Raw genomic sequence first — 19,554 nt, forward strand, 5'->3', positions numbered from 1 at the left:
TAAAAAAAAAAAAAACGAATGTAACTATTTTTTTCAATAATCAATTTTATATATCCGTCCCTTCCTTCAATACCAAAGTGTGAGACATTGTAAGAATCACTCCTCCAATGGCACGTATATAACCACAAACATTCTGGATTAAGACGCATTATCACAACGCACTGCACTGCTCCATTCGCTTTCACCTCTCTGTTTTTCCATCTCAGCGAAAATGCCAGGTCTCACAGCACCCTCTGATTACTCTCAGGAGCCTCCGCGTCACCCTTCTCTTCTTATTAACGCCAAGGCAAGCCAATTCACTATCCCTTTCTCTTTCTCTCTCTCTCTGTTCCCCAATTTTTCGAAACGCTAAGCACAAATCGCCGCCGCGTTTTTCCCTTTTCCGTTTCAGACGCCATTCAATGCGGAGCCACCGCGTTCTGCCTTGGTCGCCTCCTACGTCACCCCTTCCGATTTCTTTTACAAGAGGAATCACGGTCCCATACCCATCGTTGAGGACATAAACAGGTTCCTCCATCGCTGTGCCTTAACTTTCTAGCTTTTAGTTTATCTTGCTTTGTGACGCGTTTGGTTCTGAGGAGCAGATACTCCGTCTTCGTGTCCGGTTTGCTGGAGCGTCCCAGACAGATCATGATGAAAGATATCTGGTTAGTGTGTGTTTGGTTTACTTAATGTTTGAACTCGTGCATTGAATATCGTATTTCGGCTAGGATTTGCCATGCACGATTTGAGGGTGAATGTTGGGTAATATGTCAAATTAATCACTTAATTTTATAGTGTTGGTCGAATTAGTCCTTGCATGTTGTGAACTATGCCTAAGGATTTTTACTGATGACCATGGTTTTGAATTAGAGTCTCGGTTGTGGTTTGGTTGCATACCTTATAATTCAGCTAGGATTTGCTCTGGCACGATTGGAGGGTGAATGTTGGCTAATATGTCAAATTGATCATTTAATTTTACAGTGTTAGTCGAATTAGTCCTTGCATGTTGTGAACTATGCCTAAGGATTTCGATTGATGGCCATGGTTTTTAATTAGAGTCTCGGTTGTGGTTTGGTTGCATACCTTATAGTTCAGCTAGGATTTGCTGTGGCACGATTGGAGGGGGAATGTTGGCTAATATGTCAAATTGATCATTTAATTTTACAGTGTTGGTCGAATTAGTCCTTACATGTTGTGAACTATGCCTAAGGATTTTTATTGATGACCATGGTTTTGAATTAGAGTCTCGGTTGTGGTTTGGTTGCTTACCTTATAGTTTGGGAACTTACAAACAAATGCGGTCGATGCAGCCACAGTTGTAATCTTGTTGCATTCCTTGCACTGGGGAATTAGGAACAAATGCAGCCGATGCAGCCACAATTATGGTTGTGTAGAGGTCACTAAAACTCCAAAAATTGACATTGTGGCCATAAGTGTGGCTGTGGACCGCTTTTAAAGTCTTTTTGGTGGCTAAAATGCATATTCAGATGCCACAGGTGTAATTTATATCTTTCAAGACTGATGTGAGTCCATGTCACGAATATGAATCATAAAATTCATCAATTTGATTTTTTTGTTATTTTTTTTCTTCTGTTCAAGGCTGTTTTGTATAAAAATGTTGAAAAGTTAGACTAGCTTAAAATGTTAAAAGAAAAGGAGAGGAAGTAGTCGTGTTGAACGTACCCTATTTGATTATTCAAATGCTATATTTTCATTTTTCTTATACGTTTTATACTGTCACCTTTATTCCATGCACTACATTCGGCTGTTCCATTGTTCTGTTATGTCTTCAGAAATGGAGTTCATGCCCTTAGTCATGACTTGATGTTTTATTTCACGAACCTTGTATATTGTCAATTTCTGGTTTTAAATGTTACTATGTTACTAAACATTATTTTTATGATATATTTCAATCTATATTTTTTTCTGTGACTAAGTTTTATGTTTTGATATCATTTATGAATCACAATTAAAAATTTAGTTGGGTAGGCGATATTCAATAACCTTGCTTTCAAGAATTATTTGATTATATCAGTAAAAAATTGTACAAGTCACATTGATAGTGACATTTCATTTATCTAAGAGTTATGGACAACACGAACGTGTTCTGGGAAAATAATTCTGTTTTTTTAATATTTGTCATGTTTACAATGAAGTGACCATGTTATTTGGTGACAGGATGCTCCCAAAGTATAATGTCACTGCTACATTACAGGTGTGTGCTCTTTTGCAAAACATGGATTGAATTGGAGCCATGGATTTTGTGCTGTTGATAAGATAGTTACATCCTGCAAATGATTTATCTCAGTGTGCAGGTAATAGAAGGACTGCTATGAGCAAGACCAAAACAGTGAGGGGAGTTGGCTGGGATGTTTCTGCTATTGGAAATGGTTAGTATTGTCAGCTTTCTTGGAATAATGTGATGAAAATTGACATGATGAAGGATTGAAGGAGCTGTTTTTTTTGGTGGGTGGGGGTTAAGAAGGAAATCTAAGGCCTGCAATGGAAGGGGGAGGAGGGGGTAGACCAAAGTGTAAATGACCTAGCTTATGACTGAGTGATTGTTTGGAATCCCATTCAATACGCACATGAAAACTCATGTCAAATCGAAGCTTTTATATTAAAGCTATAATGTCTAGCCTCTGGTCCAAAGCTCATAAAGCTTTTATAAAGGTGGAAACAAAAACACGTTGAACTCTTGATTAATTAATTTCCAAAGCAACTTGGATGGCTCTTGAGTACTTAGCTACAAACTAAAGCTCGTAATAGATATCATATTCTAATCACTGTTTCCTTTCTCAGCTACATGGGGTGGTGCCAAATTGTCTGATGTTCTGGAACTCGTTGGAATTCCAAAGTTGACTAGTGTAACTCAATTTGGTGGAAGACATGTGGAGTTTGTAAGCGTTGATAAGTGCAAGGTGATGACTACGGCTATGTCTACTCCAGATACTTTGACTTCATTTTGATTATTTGTACTAACTCAGTTGAAATGTTCTATTGATTTTTTTCAATAAAATTACAAAAACTGATAGGAGGAAAATGGAGGCCCATACAAGGCTTCAATACCACTTAGTCAGGCCACAAATCCCGAAGCAGATGTTCTGCTAGCTTATGAAATGAATGGTGAAGTAAGTAGCTTTGACTATACTATCTTCTTGCAGCACTAAAGTTTTCAAGACTTTTATTATGAGATTTCATTATATTGTTGAAGAAACAAATATAAAAGGGTTCCCTGTTCATGCCACACTGTAGGTCTCTGATATTTTTACTAGAAGTTTTTCTCTGTAGGTTTCATTGTTTAATTTGTTTGTGAGATGTTGAACGAATATAGTGCATGTTTGTCACATGAATGGTTTCCTTTTTCTGTTTTTTGTATGTTTTGGTCATTGAGAACACGATTTCTCCTTTCTTTCACCTAATTCATTATATATGCTGCCAATCTATTGTTTTAAGGTTGTCAAACCTTAGAGTTTACCTAAACTCGTAAGAGCTCTCCCAATTTGTAAGAGTTTACTACGTATAAAAGCAAATATTAAATGCCTATCAATATTATAATAAATCAACATGTCAATCCCACGATGAAGTAAAATAATAAACCTCAGTAAGGAAATAATGAAGTCCAGTAGCACATTGCTACACTATAAGTTCAAACTGCACCAAATAAAACACAAGTTCATACAACACAAATAAAACACAAGTTCTTGACATGATAACTTTTCAATAACTAAATAAAGACAAATGTCTTCAAAAGTCCATGTCTCATCCTCCAATATCATCATCATCATTGTCACCATATCCATTTCTTGTCAGCATCATCACCATCTCCACCATGTCCATCACCATCAAGCTCCTCGTCATATGAAAAAATGTGCACCATCAACGTTGACATCCAAAACTATATTAAGAAGATCAAATGAAAGAACAATTAAACTCTAGCAGGGAAGGCTTTGAATGGCTATTTGTTAGAATAGGTCGTCTTAAATAGACTTTATTGAAACAGTGCTATATGCTTTGTGTTGTACCTAGTTTCTAGATATGACCTTTCTTATTCTTTTCTCTTTCCTCTCATTCATTGTTTTTGAACTTTTAATGTCATTATAAATATAAGAACCTAAGAGAGGGGAATAAATCTCTAACTTATTCTCTATTCTTTTGTATTCATTTCAAGTCTATTAGAACACTTTTGTAAAACCGTTCACAAATAGCCTATCAGACTTTGTACAGGAACGTTTGATGGTTTTACAAAATACATTCGCAAGCCTTTTGAAAGGGACAACTAATAAGTAATGTAATGTGTGATAGAAAGATTAAATATAGTGAAACTAGGTTTGGGATTAATCTCTCTTGTGTAGAAAATACACATAGGGACTGTATTTATAATAAAGAAAATGTGGGTTAAGTCTAAAATACATACGAAGAATGATAATAATAGAAATTGAAAATAAGATAGAGATAAGATATTAATGATATCTTAACAAGTACAATTCATCATAGGCTTTGACATTGAATCATAAATATTTTTAATGTATCTTTCCTTTGTAATGCAATTATTATACATTATACTTTCAGTGTGAATTGACTTCTTGGAGTTTTCTTTTGGCTTTGGGTGGTAATGTATATTATGTTATTGTTATTTTAGTTAGTGTTTTCAGCTTAGTTTAATATCACTTTCATTAGCCTCTTAACAGGGATCATGGATATCCATTACGTGTGGTTGTTCCTGGTGTCATTGGAGCCCGGTCTGTTAAATGGCTGGAAGAGATCAATATCATCGCAGAAGAATGCCAGGTCTAATATATTATTTAGAGTTGTATCGATATATCAAAATATTCCCGTTCGAAATGCCCTATAACTTAACATTATCATGTATCAGGGTTTTTTCATGCAAAAGGACTACAAAATGTTTCCACCATCAGTAAATTGGGATAATATTGATTGGTCCACCCGCAGACCCCAAATGGATTTCCCAGTTCAGGTATTTTGATTATTTTACTGTTTCTGCTTTCCTTTTTAAGTAAAAAACCTCAGTATTTCTTAAACCATGTTTACATATAATTTGTTACATGTTGAGTAATCAGGTCATGCTGAACCAAGCAGAGTAAGTTTATGATTGTTTTACCAAACCTCTTTGAAAGTATTGAAATGGTGACAGGACCCAAAACAAGTGGGGACGACCTTCACAGGTCTATCATAGAAGAAAAAGTTGTAATTAGTTGTAGCCGGGTAGTTAGTATGTGTTTTGCCCTGGTAAATATGTCCTTTGTTGTAGCGGAGTATTTTTCAGCTCATGTTATTACATTGATGTACTGGGCATTTCTAGTGTGAAAAAGACAGTGCTTCCTTTGTGAGGGCGGTTGGGTGTGGAGGAGTGGTGTAATTTGTTTACCCAGGTGTGTGTTGCTACAAGGTTGTGAAGGAATACAAACTCTTAATGTTACTCTTTTTGTAGCAGAGTAGGCGTTGTGTATTAGGATTTCCGTTTCTTGGTTTCCTAACAAAAACTAATACTTATTATTTTTGTGGCAGTGTGTTATATGTTCTCTAGAAGATGTGAGCACAATAAAGCCTGGGAAGGTTAGTTTATTTAATCAAGTGTATACCTGTTTGGATGGGCTTCTCCATAAGTTCCTTTTAGGAGAGAAAAATTGAAATTGGCTTATTCATAAGCTAATTTGTAGAAGCTCTCTCTCATATGGCTTCTCTAATTTTATCTTATTGCCAAATCAAAGTCGTTTTTTTCTTATTTTTCTTCCCTAGTAGAGTTTACTGAGAAACTCATCCAAACATGCCTATAATGGGCTATTCATGCATGAAAACATGGGAAGCATTAATTCTCCTTTGTTTTTTTTATAAGTTACATGAATGTGTTTTTATTAGTAGCTATGAAGTTCCACAACATATAAATTTGCTTTGTTTTTTCTTTATCTTGATCTCATTAAACATGGCATGCACCTTTGGAACTTTGACTAGAATTTTCTAGTGTTCAATTATCATCACTGTATTTTACTTTTTGCTTCAAAACATATTGTTCATGTTCCTTAATTGATTCCTGAAAACAAAATTTCCTCTAAAATAAATTCAAATTATATTTTTATTTGAAGTTTCCTGAAAATGAAAACACGTACACATCCTTTCTTTGGCCAAATGAATTTTCAATACGCACTTATCCATCCATCTAAACTCAAACTTTGGCATATCTTCCATTTCATGAGTTTTAGCTATTTTTTTTGTACATTTTTCGTCCTTGTCGTAATTGACTGAAATCTTAATTCTTGCACATCGTGTGCAGGTAAAAATTAGTGGATATGCGGCCTCAGGAGGTGGCAGAGGCATTGAGAGAGTAGATGTGTCTATTGATGGAGGCAAAACATGGCTGGAAGCTTCAAGATTTCAGAAAAGTGGTGTCCCCTATATATCAGATCATGCCAACAGTGACAAATGGGCATGGGTATTCTTTGAAGTCACAGCTGATATTCGTCAGAGCACTGAGATTATTGCAAAAGCGGTATGTCGTCCCATTGTTGTGATGCTATCATCTTTTTTAATGTACCTAATGGGTCTGTACATTTGTTAACTTGTATAGATATATCATGTACGACCATGAGGGGATAATGGTCATTCGATTCAAATTATAAGTGGTTAAAAGTCATGTATAGTTGGGGTTAGCGATAAACCCGGTTAAAGTAGTGAAAACTAGGTATAAGATTAATTCTCCTTGTGTAGAAAATACATATAGGATGATATATTCATAATGAAGAAAATATGGGCTAAGTCTATATGCACGTAATATTGTAACATAAGATATTGTAACTAACAATATCTAACAATCCCCAACCTTTGTACCAATTTACTGGATACAAAGTTGCGACTTGTTCCATTGTCAGTCAATACACTGTAACTTCGTTTTTAGTCTTTGATTGTTTCAGTGTTTTTACTGTATGGATTAGTGTTGATTGTAGGGTAAGCTGATAGGCAAGGGAAAAAGGATGGTTCTTTTCAGTAAAAAAATATTACTCTTCTTTCTCTTTTCAGTTCTTGGTACCTAAAAATATTACTCTTCTTTCTCTTTTCAATTCTTGGTACCTAACAAAAACCGTGAGTTTATTCTAGGTGAAATGCAAGGATTTGGATGGATGATTTATTGTAAACTGGATTCGCTCTTCAAATGCCAGAATTCTAGTGAAATTTTGTGACACTTTACCTTTGTTCTAATTTGCAGGTGGATTCTGCTGCTAATGTCCAGCCTGAAAAGGTTGAAGACATCTGGAACCTGAGAGGGATTTTAAACACTTCATGGCACCGAGTAAAAGTCCAAGCGAGTCACTCAAACCTCTAAAAGTAGCACCAATATTTGATGTTTGGCACCTCTTTTTGCACTTACCTTTGAGCACTCGAAACATTGAACAAGGCACCAAGGCATCGGAATAAGCTGTGTAGTCTTTATACAAATAAGCTATAGGAAAGGTGTTATATATAACTAATGGCTTTACCCTAGTTTCGCAGAGTTTTTCATGGAATATCTACTCCTCCTTCTCTTCAAGGAAATAATTTGAGATCTTAATTATGATGCTCTTGCTTTTCACTCATTTTATCATTTTCCCCGCACCTTAAATTCTGTCACATCTACGCTTTTTATTTATTGTTATCCTAGTACATTATCATTCTGCACTTTGAAAAATAGAATTAGTGTTTTTGAAACAGTTATTAGAGCAGTAAAAAGTAGTCTAACTAACAAAACAAATATATTAAAGTATATTACATTATTCATCCACCACCGAATAAGCAAATCATGATCCTCTACCGCGTTTTTGATGAAGAAAAAAGATCCTCTATCATGTGTCACACCTAGCACATAAAGAAATTTGCTACAACGTTATAGAAAATAGTCATGTCAGTTTTGTCACGATTCTTTTCTTCTGTATGCAAATGAAACACGTATTCAAAACGTGAATGATTTCACTAGATTTCTTCTAATGGTATGATTGGATAAGACAATTTAAAAGAGTAATTTATTTATTTGGAGAATTTGAATTTTTTTTGAAATAAAATAACTTGTTTGGATGAGAACATTAAGAGAAAATTCAAATTGAAGAATTTTACGAAAGTATTTCAAATAATTAAAATAGTAGAATTTAAAATTCACTCAAAAAAGAAGAAAGTTAAAATTTCACAATTTGTGGAATTTCTCATTGTTCAAGATAAATAAAAGTTGGGGTCGACTTTGCCGACAATTAACCAGGATTGACTCGGTCGAATTTAGTCAAATTTCAATTGGTGCAGAACTTGGCCGAAATTTGGTCCGGACTGACACGGCCGAATTCAGCCAAATTTTGGTTAGGACCGATTCAACCAAATATATGATTAGGGCTAACCCAACCGAATTCGATCATGACCATCTTAGCCAAGTACGGCCAAATTTTGGTTTGGGACGACTTGACCTAATTTGGCCTCGACCGAAATTTTGCCAAATATGAAGTAGTCGACCTCGAGATAAATTCAGCCGATATGACTCCATTCGAAATTTGGCCGAGTTGACCCAGACCGAAATTTGACAAAATTTGGTCAAGTTAACACCAACACAAATTTGGCTAAGTATGACCAAGTTGACCCTGGCCAAAATTTGACCGAATATTAAAATGAAAGTTTATCTAATTTAATTATTTTATCCAAACAAGAATTAAATATAAGGTATTACAATTGCTTTATTCAAACATATTATTTAGAAAATGAAGAGAATTTAATTGCAAGAATTTCAAAGAGAACCAAAAAAAATATAAAAAATAAGAGAAAAAGAAAAAGGTAAATCTTCCACCAAAGTTTGATTTGTCCATAAAAAGAGAATCCCAAAGCAAGTTGACCACTTTTCTTTTCATTCTCCCTTCTCTCTCCAAACCAAAAAGGAGAAGCATATGCCTCTAACACAAAGAAAGGGGGGATAAATTTTCCAAAACTAGGAGATTCAAGAGTAAAGGTTGGGAAAAACCTCATCGGAAAAGGGAGAAATTACTTCCTCAAATGAAGTTAAACTCAACCAAGAGCTTCAAGAATTTGTGGTCAAATCCCAAGAAGGAGATAATGATGAGCCCCTAACCCCTACCAAGGATGGAGACACATGATTTGAAAGAATAAATATCTCTAGAAGGGAAGCATCTTCATCTTCTCTCTTTTATAGGGGTTTAGTTTTGTGCTAACTTTTTTTATGTTGACTTGAGTTAAGTTAACTTGACTTGGGTTGTTTGTTTTGTAGGTCAAGTTAGTGCCAATTTTGTAACATCCCGTCAGGATATTACTAATTTAAATAAATAAAACAATTAAAACATAAAGCTGTCGCATTTATGAATAAACCTCATTTCCCAAAAACACGGGAAATTTAAATTTTATTAACCTCCAAGGAGAAAAGCAAAATCCATAGTTAATAAAACTGAAATAACACAATAAAACCTCTCATAAAAGTTTACAAAATAGTCCAACTCGGAATATTACAAAAATATATAAAACTCCCAAGCTTTTCCCACGCTCCGTGGCTAAGCCTCACCGGCTCCACCTGCATCAACATCCTCTGCTCACGTGTACCGCGTACACGATCATCGCCAAACACAAGTAGATAGGGTGAGCTTATGAAAACAACATACACCATAACAATAGTCAAATAACCAATTATACAACAGTAAACTCTACAAAGAACCAAGATACCATCTCTTACTCAATTCTCTAACGTCTGGCCACAACTAGACCATTCGTGTTCTACCTCTCCTAGTGATTTTCCCAAGATAATTTGCTGCCAAACCTATCGGCCACAACCGACAGAGCACGTGCGGGAACCAATGCCACGGATCATACACCGTAACACCAGGTGGAGTTCCCAATTACGAACATAGTCCGTAATTTCCCAAGACTACCAAACTCATCAGCCAACAACTGAGGAGGGCAATCTATCTGGACCCATTTGTATTGGCCACAACCAACACACTCGCACCGGCAACACTCGCCAACCCAAGCTCAACTCAAGGGTTCCTCGTGTTCATCCGCCATCCCGAGCTCAACTCGAGGGATGCCATTCTGAGCTCAACTCGAGGAATGTACGTGCTTAACCCCTATCCCGAGCTCAACTCAAGGGATACGTTCCGAGCTCAACTCAAGAAACCCAGCAATCTTACCTTGGAGGCATCACCAAAAGCCTTGTAGATCACCCTACAAAGTCCAATACTTAGGACTTACAGCAGCCAAATCGCCTAGCGGAGGACACGTACCGCTAGGCGCCTATCCGCTTCCAGACCGCCTGGCGGGGGACACGTACCGCCAGGCGCCAAGCGCCTCAGAATCGCAAATTCATTAACCACCGCCAGGCAGACGTGCTCCAGGAGACCCCTGATTTCGTCGCCATCGCCTAGCGAGACACTCCCCTCCGCCAGGCGCCACCAATTCCAGAACCCCACTGTTTTCTTGCCACCGCCTGGCAGGTGTGACCCCACCGCTAGGCGCCACACCAGTAATGAACTCTTACTGGTTTGTTCGTGACTTTGATTCAAGTTTCTCACATTAGTCTTGCATAATCATGCATTCAGATAGTTGAACCTTCCTCATTTCATGTATATACACTCTTATCCACAACCCTTCTCAATCTTAACTTACCAAGTAAAAACACCTAACTTCCCTTTTGTATACCATCAATCTAGTTTATCAAATTAGTCATGCATAAGCTCAACTATTCCAATAATCTATATGGCACTCTAAACTCATTCCACTTTAAGTTTTATTAATTACTCAGATTACTGTTCAGGTCTCCATCACTTTATATGTACTTTAACAATTGTCTTACCCATAATTTACACACTCTCTACAAATTCGCAATTCCGATTTTTCCTATAAGCTTACGTAACTGTAGACATCGTCTAGGACCACTAATACCAGAATAATCTGGACCATTGGTTTCTCACCCACTCTGATATTTTCACTCGACTTTACCGGTATTTTCTTTCCTCTCCCAACACTTAAAATCAACCCTAATCCTTACCTATTATCATTCATACTCGCATGACATTACTCATTTCAACTGTTCCCGTAGCATGAACATGACTCCCTTCACCCAGTGCCGCCTGCAACACTCTCCACACGTAAAGACTCCAATTTCTAATACGGCGCCTGGTTCTCAGAACTTCCAGCAGCCATGAAATCCACCTCTCGTTCTCTAGTACTTCTCTCTGTTTCCCCTGATGGTTTTCACCCTCAAAACACTTAACCTTGACCCACACTCGAACTTTATCTATCCATGTCTAAAATGTGAGTACACCCAAGACACCATTACCATTGGTTCATTCAAAACGCCCAATTATAACCCTAAAATCATATTCACACTGTTTCATCAAGTTTACCTATTAATTATACTGTTTTTCAATAAATTACGACGTTAGATCATCTCTAAATCACCGACTCATGGTTTCCCTCCGATCAAAATCTTGTCAAAACACCTCAGAATGACAAAACTCCAAATCCCAACCCCGTGTCGCCTGGCGGAAGTTCATCGCCGCCAGGCAGTGCATCAAGAAAACCCAGAATGGTGTAAAACTTTAAGCATCGCCTGGCGGCTGGGAGTGTGCCGCCAGGCGGTTCCTCTTCCAGGAACCCCAAATCACGTATAATTGCATGCGCCGCCTGGCGGCTATGAACAGCCCGCCAGGCGGTTTCTGGGAATTTTCCAGAAACACAAAGATTCAACCAGACACAAACAGCAATCAACAATTATACATATATTCAGCAATTCAAATACACTTATAAAAATTCTAACGTATAAACTCCCCTAACCTGGATCCTTTAGCTTAAACTTGAAAATTGAGAAATTCTCCTTTGAACACCAACCCTCCTTGGCTCCTCTCTATTTAGCCCCTCAAGTCTCACTCCAAACTCACAGAATTCCAGATTTTCGTGCTCTCTCTCTCTCTGGTGTATTTTTCAACTTGCCAAAACCCTTCCCTTTACCTCACTTTGGCCTTTTAAAGGTGTCCTAAAAACTATGTAATAATATAAAACGAACCTAAGACTTAATGGTGATGTTTATTACCATTCATGGACCCCTTTATGATCTGTTTCCAGCCTCTCCCCCCTTGGCTGCCATTTCTCTAGGGTTTACGTTAACCCTTCACCTTCATGCCAAAACCAAAAATGACAAAAAATGTTCAATTTAGGTTCACCAAGATTTGAACCCCTTACCATGTCAAAGCTAAATCAATACCAAACCACCAAGCCAATTCATATTTCATGCTAACAATTATAATTCAATTATCATATTATTTCGCAACATGATTATCATATATTTAAAATAACAATGAATAGTAACACAAAATGGCATACATGGGACTCGAACCCAAGTCCTCTCATAATTTAATGTCATAATTAATTCTCCTACCCGCATTTATTAATTAATTATTTATTTAATTAATTAAATTTCACAGGTCTTACAAATTTGGAGGAGGATAATACTACATGGAATCGAGGGGAGCCTCACCCTTGGAGCCAATCATTCATAGTGCCTATTTTGGAGAGTATTGGAAGGCATGGTTGACCTTATCTTCTAAAAGGTCAATGCACCACATGTGAAGTCTTGGAGATCAAGCTATGATTCTCTCCTTTTAAAGACACCTCCTTTTGACCTAACTTCTAAAATATTAGTTTGTCTTTTTATGTATGCACCCTTTGTCTTGTTTTAATTTTTCATTAAATGGTTTCTCTTCTTTTCTTGAACTCTTGGACGTGCACCTAAATATCTAGATAACAATCATTGGCAGAACATTATAGGGACAAGGGGAGCTATGGCTCCCCCAAAATTTTTGGAATTTTATTTTAATATATATTTATATCTTTTTTTAAATTATAATTGTATATTATTTATATTAAGTTTATATTATGGAAAATAATAATAAAAAATAAAATGAAAAATTTAATGGAAATATTAATTTATGAAAGAGATTAGGGTTTTTTTCACGCTATAAGATCTTTTCACCATGTAAGTTATTATGAAAGTGTATGAGGAGAAAAAAATAGAAAGAGATAAATTGAGAAACAAATGTTGGAGAACACATAGATTGATATTGAAATATACATTTTTGCATGATCTCTCCCAGATCAAGTTAGTATCTTATAATGATTTATGTATGTTAAATTTATGATTCTTCTTAAGATGTTTATTCCAAATTAGTACAAACCCTAATTATGATTTTAGGGATTTTTTTATGAAATTTGTATGAACCCTAATCATAATTTTTCCCAAATTAGTATGACCCTTTATTATGAAATTTAGGGATTTTGTGTTTTCCTGCGAATGATAAATTTTTTAAAGTTTCAAATTTATACAGTGTTGCTTATTTAATTAAAGTGGTATGAGTTTTGTTATGTTTTGCAATGTAATAATTGTGATTTGTGAATATAAATTTTATCTTTTTCTAAATAGGTGAGAAGTGATAAATTTATACTAGTAAGAGGAAATAAAAAAACAAATCTTTAAAGTTCCTAGAGTTACATATAATGAATTTAAAATCCATTAGAACGTGATCCAGGAAAAGCAAATCAAATTTGACAATACCCACAAAATAAAATTGATGAGGTACGAAGAGGTTATGTAAAATGGTATTCATGGTTTGGTATCATGATATAATAGGGAATGGTAATCATATTTTTTGAATTCTATTATTATGTGTGTTTGTTTTAAGTAGAGGGAATGAAGAGCTTTTCTTTTTAACTAAAAAAAAAATTATATATAAAAATCTAATTTAACATCCCTAAATTTTTTGTCCAAGTTCCGTCATTACTAACAATATTATCTTAATGTCCTCTAAAAATATTTTTAGAATTTTCTTAATCACCAAAACATCATATATTGCTATTTCTAAAATGGGTCTTTACCAGTTGGGAGAGGAGGTTCCACATGTAGTTGTTTTAGGTCTTTCCTGAACAAAATCAGTTTTGTATTTTTTAAAAAGGGTTTTACAAATATTATAACATACAATTTATCCCAAGAATTTAAAAAAGAAACACTAGGATCATTATTCACATTCATATAATGAATCTAAACACAATTTAACTATCACCTACGCAATGGATTTTGGAACTCTATCCTATTGAATCATGAATAGCACAATAAAAAAAAAAAACTATTTGTGTGGTAAACTTATAAAACCCTAAAATTGTGTACACAAATACACAAGGGATACATATTTTATATTTTAAGAAATTAAAAAAAATGATATTTAAATTGTTTGTAATTGAAACTCTTTTTTAAATATTTTGTTTAAATAAAATAATTAAAATATCTTATATTTTATATTTTTGTATAAACTAATATGATCTTTTTTAAACATTTTATTTTTCTGATCTAAACAACTAATTTTTCTTCAAAAAGTTTTAAATTCACCCAATAAAAAAATTGTCCTCTTAAATCCGCATCCGACACTAGATTTTTGTAACTCATAGTGTAATACTCATGTTTTCTATTTATATGCTAATTTTGAAATTCTCAAAGTTCATCCATCTCCAATTTGATTTTCCTTTTCATGTTTAACTTCTGCTCTTGTATATTTGAATAACGGTTTTCATGTATTTTCTTTTTGTAGAAAAGGATGATCATTATATTCATGGTTCAAGAACATATGAACTTCAACACTTAAAAGACAATTCTTTTAAGTAATTCCTGAACAACTAAAATCAATCCACAAGGATAAAAGGTAAACTAATTAGAAATGAATGAGTACCACACCAAGTCAACTTAACAAAATAATGATAAAACGATCACCATACCAAAACATTCGAGTAACCGGCCAAAATCGGTAACCTAGACGTCTAGAGGAACAACCTCCCTAAGATGGCACACGAGCAACACAGACCGCCAAGGGAAGTAGTCAGTTTAGGCCGACAACTTCAATATACTTAGTAAAATGGAAGCCCCCCGTGTTCAATAGGTCTTAAGGACCTGGGTTTGGGCCCAGACCCACTTTCAACCCAAGCTAGAGCCCAAGCCAAGGCCCGGCCCATGGGATAACCAGACATAATTAATGCTTTATAAATACGCGTGCACCCCAATAATTAAAGGTACGCATTCATTAATCACATATTTGACCTTTTTGAGAGTTTTGACTCACTTGAGCTTCAGAGTACCTTCTGTAGGTAACTCCTCCAGGGTCCAAACCGACATGTACCAACCGGGAAGAGGCCAACTGAGGAGATAGCGGACTACATGGGTAAGGTGACGTTTGTGCCTAACTTATCTTGTTTGTTCTCTGCAGGAACAATTAGCGCCCACCGTGGGGCACGAGACGAACACCTTTAGTACCCGTTTTCTCCGAAGATGGTTTCCACCCGTAGCAAAGCTGGAGTGAACAAGCAAGAGGATGCTGGTCCCTCAGGACCTACTGGAATCACCCTTGACCTGGCCGCCATCCTGGACGGCCAAGCGAAGATGCAACAAGAGCTGGCAGATCTGAAGAAACGCAGTGTTGATGAGATGGAGGCGCTGCGACAAGAGAACTCTTGCCTTAGGCGAAAGATCGAAACTTATCCCACCCTGAAGGGAAAGGCCAAGGAAGCCTCTGAAGCTGCAAGGTCCCCGGCCTTCCAGCCCACAGAGGAGGAAAGCGAATACAACCCCACCCCTCACACCTTCACCACCACCCAACAAACACCCATTCATTTCACTCATTCCACTCACTTCCCATCCACTCAACCAGGGCATACCGCAGCCCCAACCCCTGCCGCTACCCTCCCTACCACCCAGATCCCCTACAACATACCCACCACCCTACACACCACACATGTTCCACCATACAACCCGCAATACCTTCCAACAACACGCATCCCCCCTCACAACCTTACCTCCACCTTCCCTGCTATGATCAATCATCCCATCCCACCCCTTCTGCTCCCTCCCCACCAGTCCAGACGTCGTCACCCCTTCACCGACTTTATCGCCAACACTCATCTTCTTGCCCAATGGGAACCCTTCACCCTGGACCGCTATACTGGCGAAACCGACCCTGACGAGCACCTTAAAGTCTACATCACCCATGTCGCCTTGTACACGTCCTAAGACACAGTCTGCAAAGCCTTCCTTACCACCCTCAAGGGCCCTGCCCTGGAATGGTTCACAACCCATCCGCCTTACTCCATCGACAGCTTCGACCTTCTTTCCCACATGTTCTCCACCCACTTTGCTGGCAGCCGTCCACACCAAACTACCACAATCTCCCTCCTGGGCATTAGGCAAGAACAAGGCGAACCACTCAGAGCGTTCATAGATCACTTCAGTAAGGCAGCTCTTCGCACCCCACACCTCAACCAGGAAATGATCCTCCAGTGCATGGCACTTACCCTACAACCCGGCCCTTTCGCCAACAACGTCTACCTCCACCCACCTACCTCTATGCACGAACTCAAATTGTGTGCAACCGACTATGTCCGCATGGAGGAGATGCAAACCCTCCACACCAAATTCTGTAATGACTATGCAGCCACCACCGCCAACCCTACCCCGCAACCTCCCCGCCCTGATGCCCGCCTATGCAAGCCCCGCCAACCTTGCTTCACCAGATATGCCCCTCTTACCGTAGCCCGCTCCCGCATCCTCGATGAGGCTCTACAAGCTGACCTAATCCCTCCACCACGTAAGACAACCACACCTCCTAACGCTGATATGACCAAATATTGCCGCTACCATCGCAACCATGGCCACACTACAGAAGAATGCAAAGCACTCCAGGATAAAATATAAGAACTGGTCCGTGCTGGTCACTTTCGTCGTTTCATCCGTAGAGATGACCATTCCTCTCTATCCCGCCACCCCCCTCGATCCGACCATAGACGCCTTCCACATGACTCTCGTCACGACAGACGCCCCACCCAACCCACCAACCAAGAACTCGAACCGGCCCGCACCGACGTCATTCCTACCGACCCTCCCCTACGTGTAGAGATGGCAAATAAACTTGTCCCCGTGGGTATTGTCCGAACCCGTCCCCGTTTTGACGGGGAATCCCCGCATTGACTGGGTATGGGTATGGGTATGGGGAATCCCCGACTTTTTCAGTTGGGTATGGGGATGGGTATGGGGATGTACATATACCCGCCATAATACCCGTCCCCGCCATATCTCCATTCTCGTTTAAATTATTAAAATATTCACAATTAATCAAGTAACTCCTATATATATATATATTTTTTTTTCTATTTTTTTTTCTTTTAATTATTTCATTTGTCATGAAACTCATTCTTATCTCCAATATATTTTTTATCTTATCATAACATTTATGTAATTATGTTAAAATGATGTATGTTAATAAAAAAAAATATTATGCCTCACATTTGAATATTTATATTATTTTTTAATATTTTTATTTATTATAAATTTTCCTTTCACATGAGAATGTTTATACTCTCAATTTAAGGTAATATAAAAAAAAATTTTTACTTATTATTATTATTATTAATTTTTATTTAATTTGAAGAACTCTTTTGTTTCATTAAAATAATTTTCGTTATTTTTCAACCATTAAGTATATATGTTGATATTTGAAAAGTTTTCTTAGTTCTCTAAGATATTTTTCGTCTTATCATACCTTAGTTATACATTTGATTTCCTTTGTGTGATTTTTTTCGATAGTCTCTCAAATTATTTCTAAAACACACATTTGTTAGTTTTTTAATATTTTTATTTATTGTTTTTATTTTTATCATGTAGAATAATATTTCGATATATTCTATCTAATTATTTTTTATTTTATAACTCATTATTAATCATAATGTAATTTTTTCACTTTAAATTATGTTTGAAGTGGTTAAAATTATATATATATATATATATATATATATATATAATGATATTTAGGAATAGTATATGATAATTCACTACAAGAAAAACATGAAATGGTGACTGATTTAGTTAGTAACCCATATCAGTCATTATTTTTCGTCATTGGTGGTAGTAGTTGATTTATTGTCTGAATCAATGACTAAATTAGTGACTGATTCAATGATCGAATCGATACTTGATTTAGTGACCAATTTAATTACTAATTTATTTGTAATTTAATGACAAATTTTTTTGTCACTAATGATATTTCTATTTAATTTTAACCACTTCAAACGTAATTTAATAATTAGTTCTCTAAGGTATTTTTCATTTTATCATACCTTAATTATACATTTGATTTCCTTTGTGCGATTTCTTTCGATAGTCTCTCAAATTATTTCTAAAACACACATTTGTTAGTTTTTTAATAATTTTATTTATTGTTTTTTTTCATCATGTAGAATAATATTTCAATATATTCTATCTAATTATTTGTTATTTTATAACTCACTATTAATCATACTGTAATTTTTTTCACTTTAATTGTATAAATAACTTTTATTTACTACAATATAAAAATTTAATGTAATTGCTATGAATATTTTTTCGTCACTATCCAACATATATTGAAGTTCAAAAGATACAAAATCTATGTCAAAATTTTATTATTATGTTTATTATTTGTTCTTTGTGTTATTTTGATCAAGTGATGTATTATAACTTTTATTAATGTATAAAAAAGAGATTTATTATAATTTAAAAAAATTGAAGTAAACAAACATTTAAAATATATTTTAATTTGAATATTTGTTTTTCTTTTATTATTATGTTTATTATTTGTTCTTTGTGTCATTTTGATCAAGTGATATATTATAACTTTTATTAGTGTATAAAAAAGAGATTCATTAGAATTTAAAAAAATTGAAGTAAACAAACATTTAAAATATATTTTAATTTGAATATTTGTTTTCCTTTTATATTTTTTTTGAAATATTTTTTAATTTTATCAACTAAGTTCATAAATGTTGTAGTTTGCAAATTTAATAAATGTTTTGGTTCACATGAAATTTTATTTGGTATTCTAATATAAAATGTAAACAATTATAATTTATTTTAAGGTATTTGGCATCGAAGAAAATCCTCCTAATATTGAATATTTCATAATATTATGTTTTCTTTACCGTAATTTTTTTTCTTTTATAAAAATTAATATTGAAGTAGTTAGAACACGGGTACGGGTATGGGTACGAGATTATACCCGTTACCCGGTGGGGATGGGGATGAGAAAAAAGTTTGATACCCGTTGGGTTTGGGTATGGGGATGGGGATGAATTTTTTATGCGGGGATGGGTATGGGATAGTGAAACCCGTCCCCGCCCCGTCCCGTTGCCATCCCTACCTACGTGGCACCATCAACACCATCTTTAGTGGCTTCGCTAGTGGAGGATCCACCTCTTCTGCCAGAAAGAGACACCTCCGCCATATCCAATCCATTAACCATATCACCCATTCCCACCACAAACGCCGCATGCCTCCCATCATCTTAACGGATGACGACTTTCATGGCCTCGACCATCAACAAGATGACCCCATGGTCATCACTGTTGAAATCGAAAACTACGCCGTTAAGAAAGTCCTTGTCGATCAGGGCAGCTCCGTTGACATCCTCTACTGGGCCACCTACCAAAAACTCCAACTTCCGGACACCGCCATGGTCTCGTATGACGAGCCGATATATG

At 36.1% G+C, this 19,554-nt stretch overlaps 1 protein-coding gene and 1 long non-coding RNA gene across 2 annotated transcripts; one reads left to right on the forward strand and one right to left on the reverse strand.

Annotated features, from left to right (window-relative positions):
• The first annotated feature begins 211 nt into the window (after window positions 1–211).
• LOC114182372 (sulfite oxidase) lies at window positions 212–7,571 on the forward strand. Its single transcript, XM_028069242.1, has 12 exons — window positions 212–286; window positions 392–507; window positions 585–647; window positions 2,161–2,197; window positions 2,291–2,372; window positions 2,785–2,903; window positions 3,018–3,113; window positions 4,663–4,773; window positions 4,859–4,960; window positions 5,512–5,559; window positions 6,275–6,490; window positions 7,205–7,571. The coding sequence occupies exons 1-12, from the start codon at window positions 212–214 to the stop codon at window positions 7,319–7,321; spliced, it is 1,182 nt and encodes a 393-aa protein (XP_027925043.1). The 3' UTR covers window positions 7,322–7,571.
• LOC114182373 lies at window positions 3,567–7,417 on the reverse strand. The gene is made up of 2 exons (XR_003604076.1): window positions 7,187–7,417; window positions 3,567–3,880 (listed from the first exon to the last, which is right to left on the reverse strand). It is a non-coding gene; the product is annotated as an uncharacterized LOC114182373 (long non-coding RNA).
• Window positions 7,572–19,554: the final 11,983 nt, after the last annotated feature.

Source organism: Vigna unguiculata, chromosome 4 (assembly GCF_004118075.2).
Source record: "Vigna unguiculata cultivar IT97K-499-35 chromosome 4, ASM411807v1, whole genome shotgun sequence".
NCBI classification, from domain to species: Eukaryota; Viridiplantae; Streptophyta; class Magnoliopsida; order Fabales; family Fabaceae; genus Vigna; species Vigna unguiculata.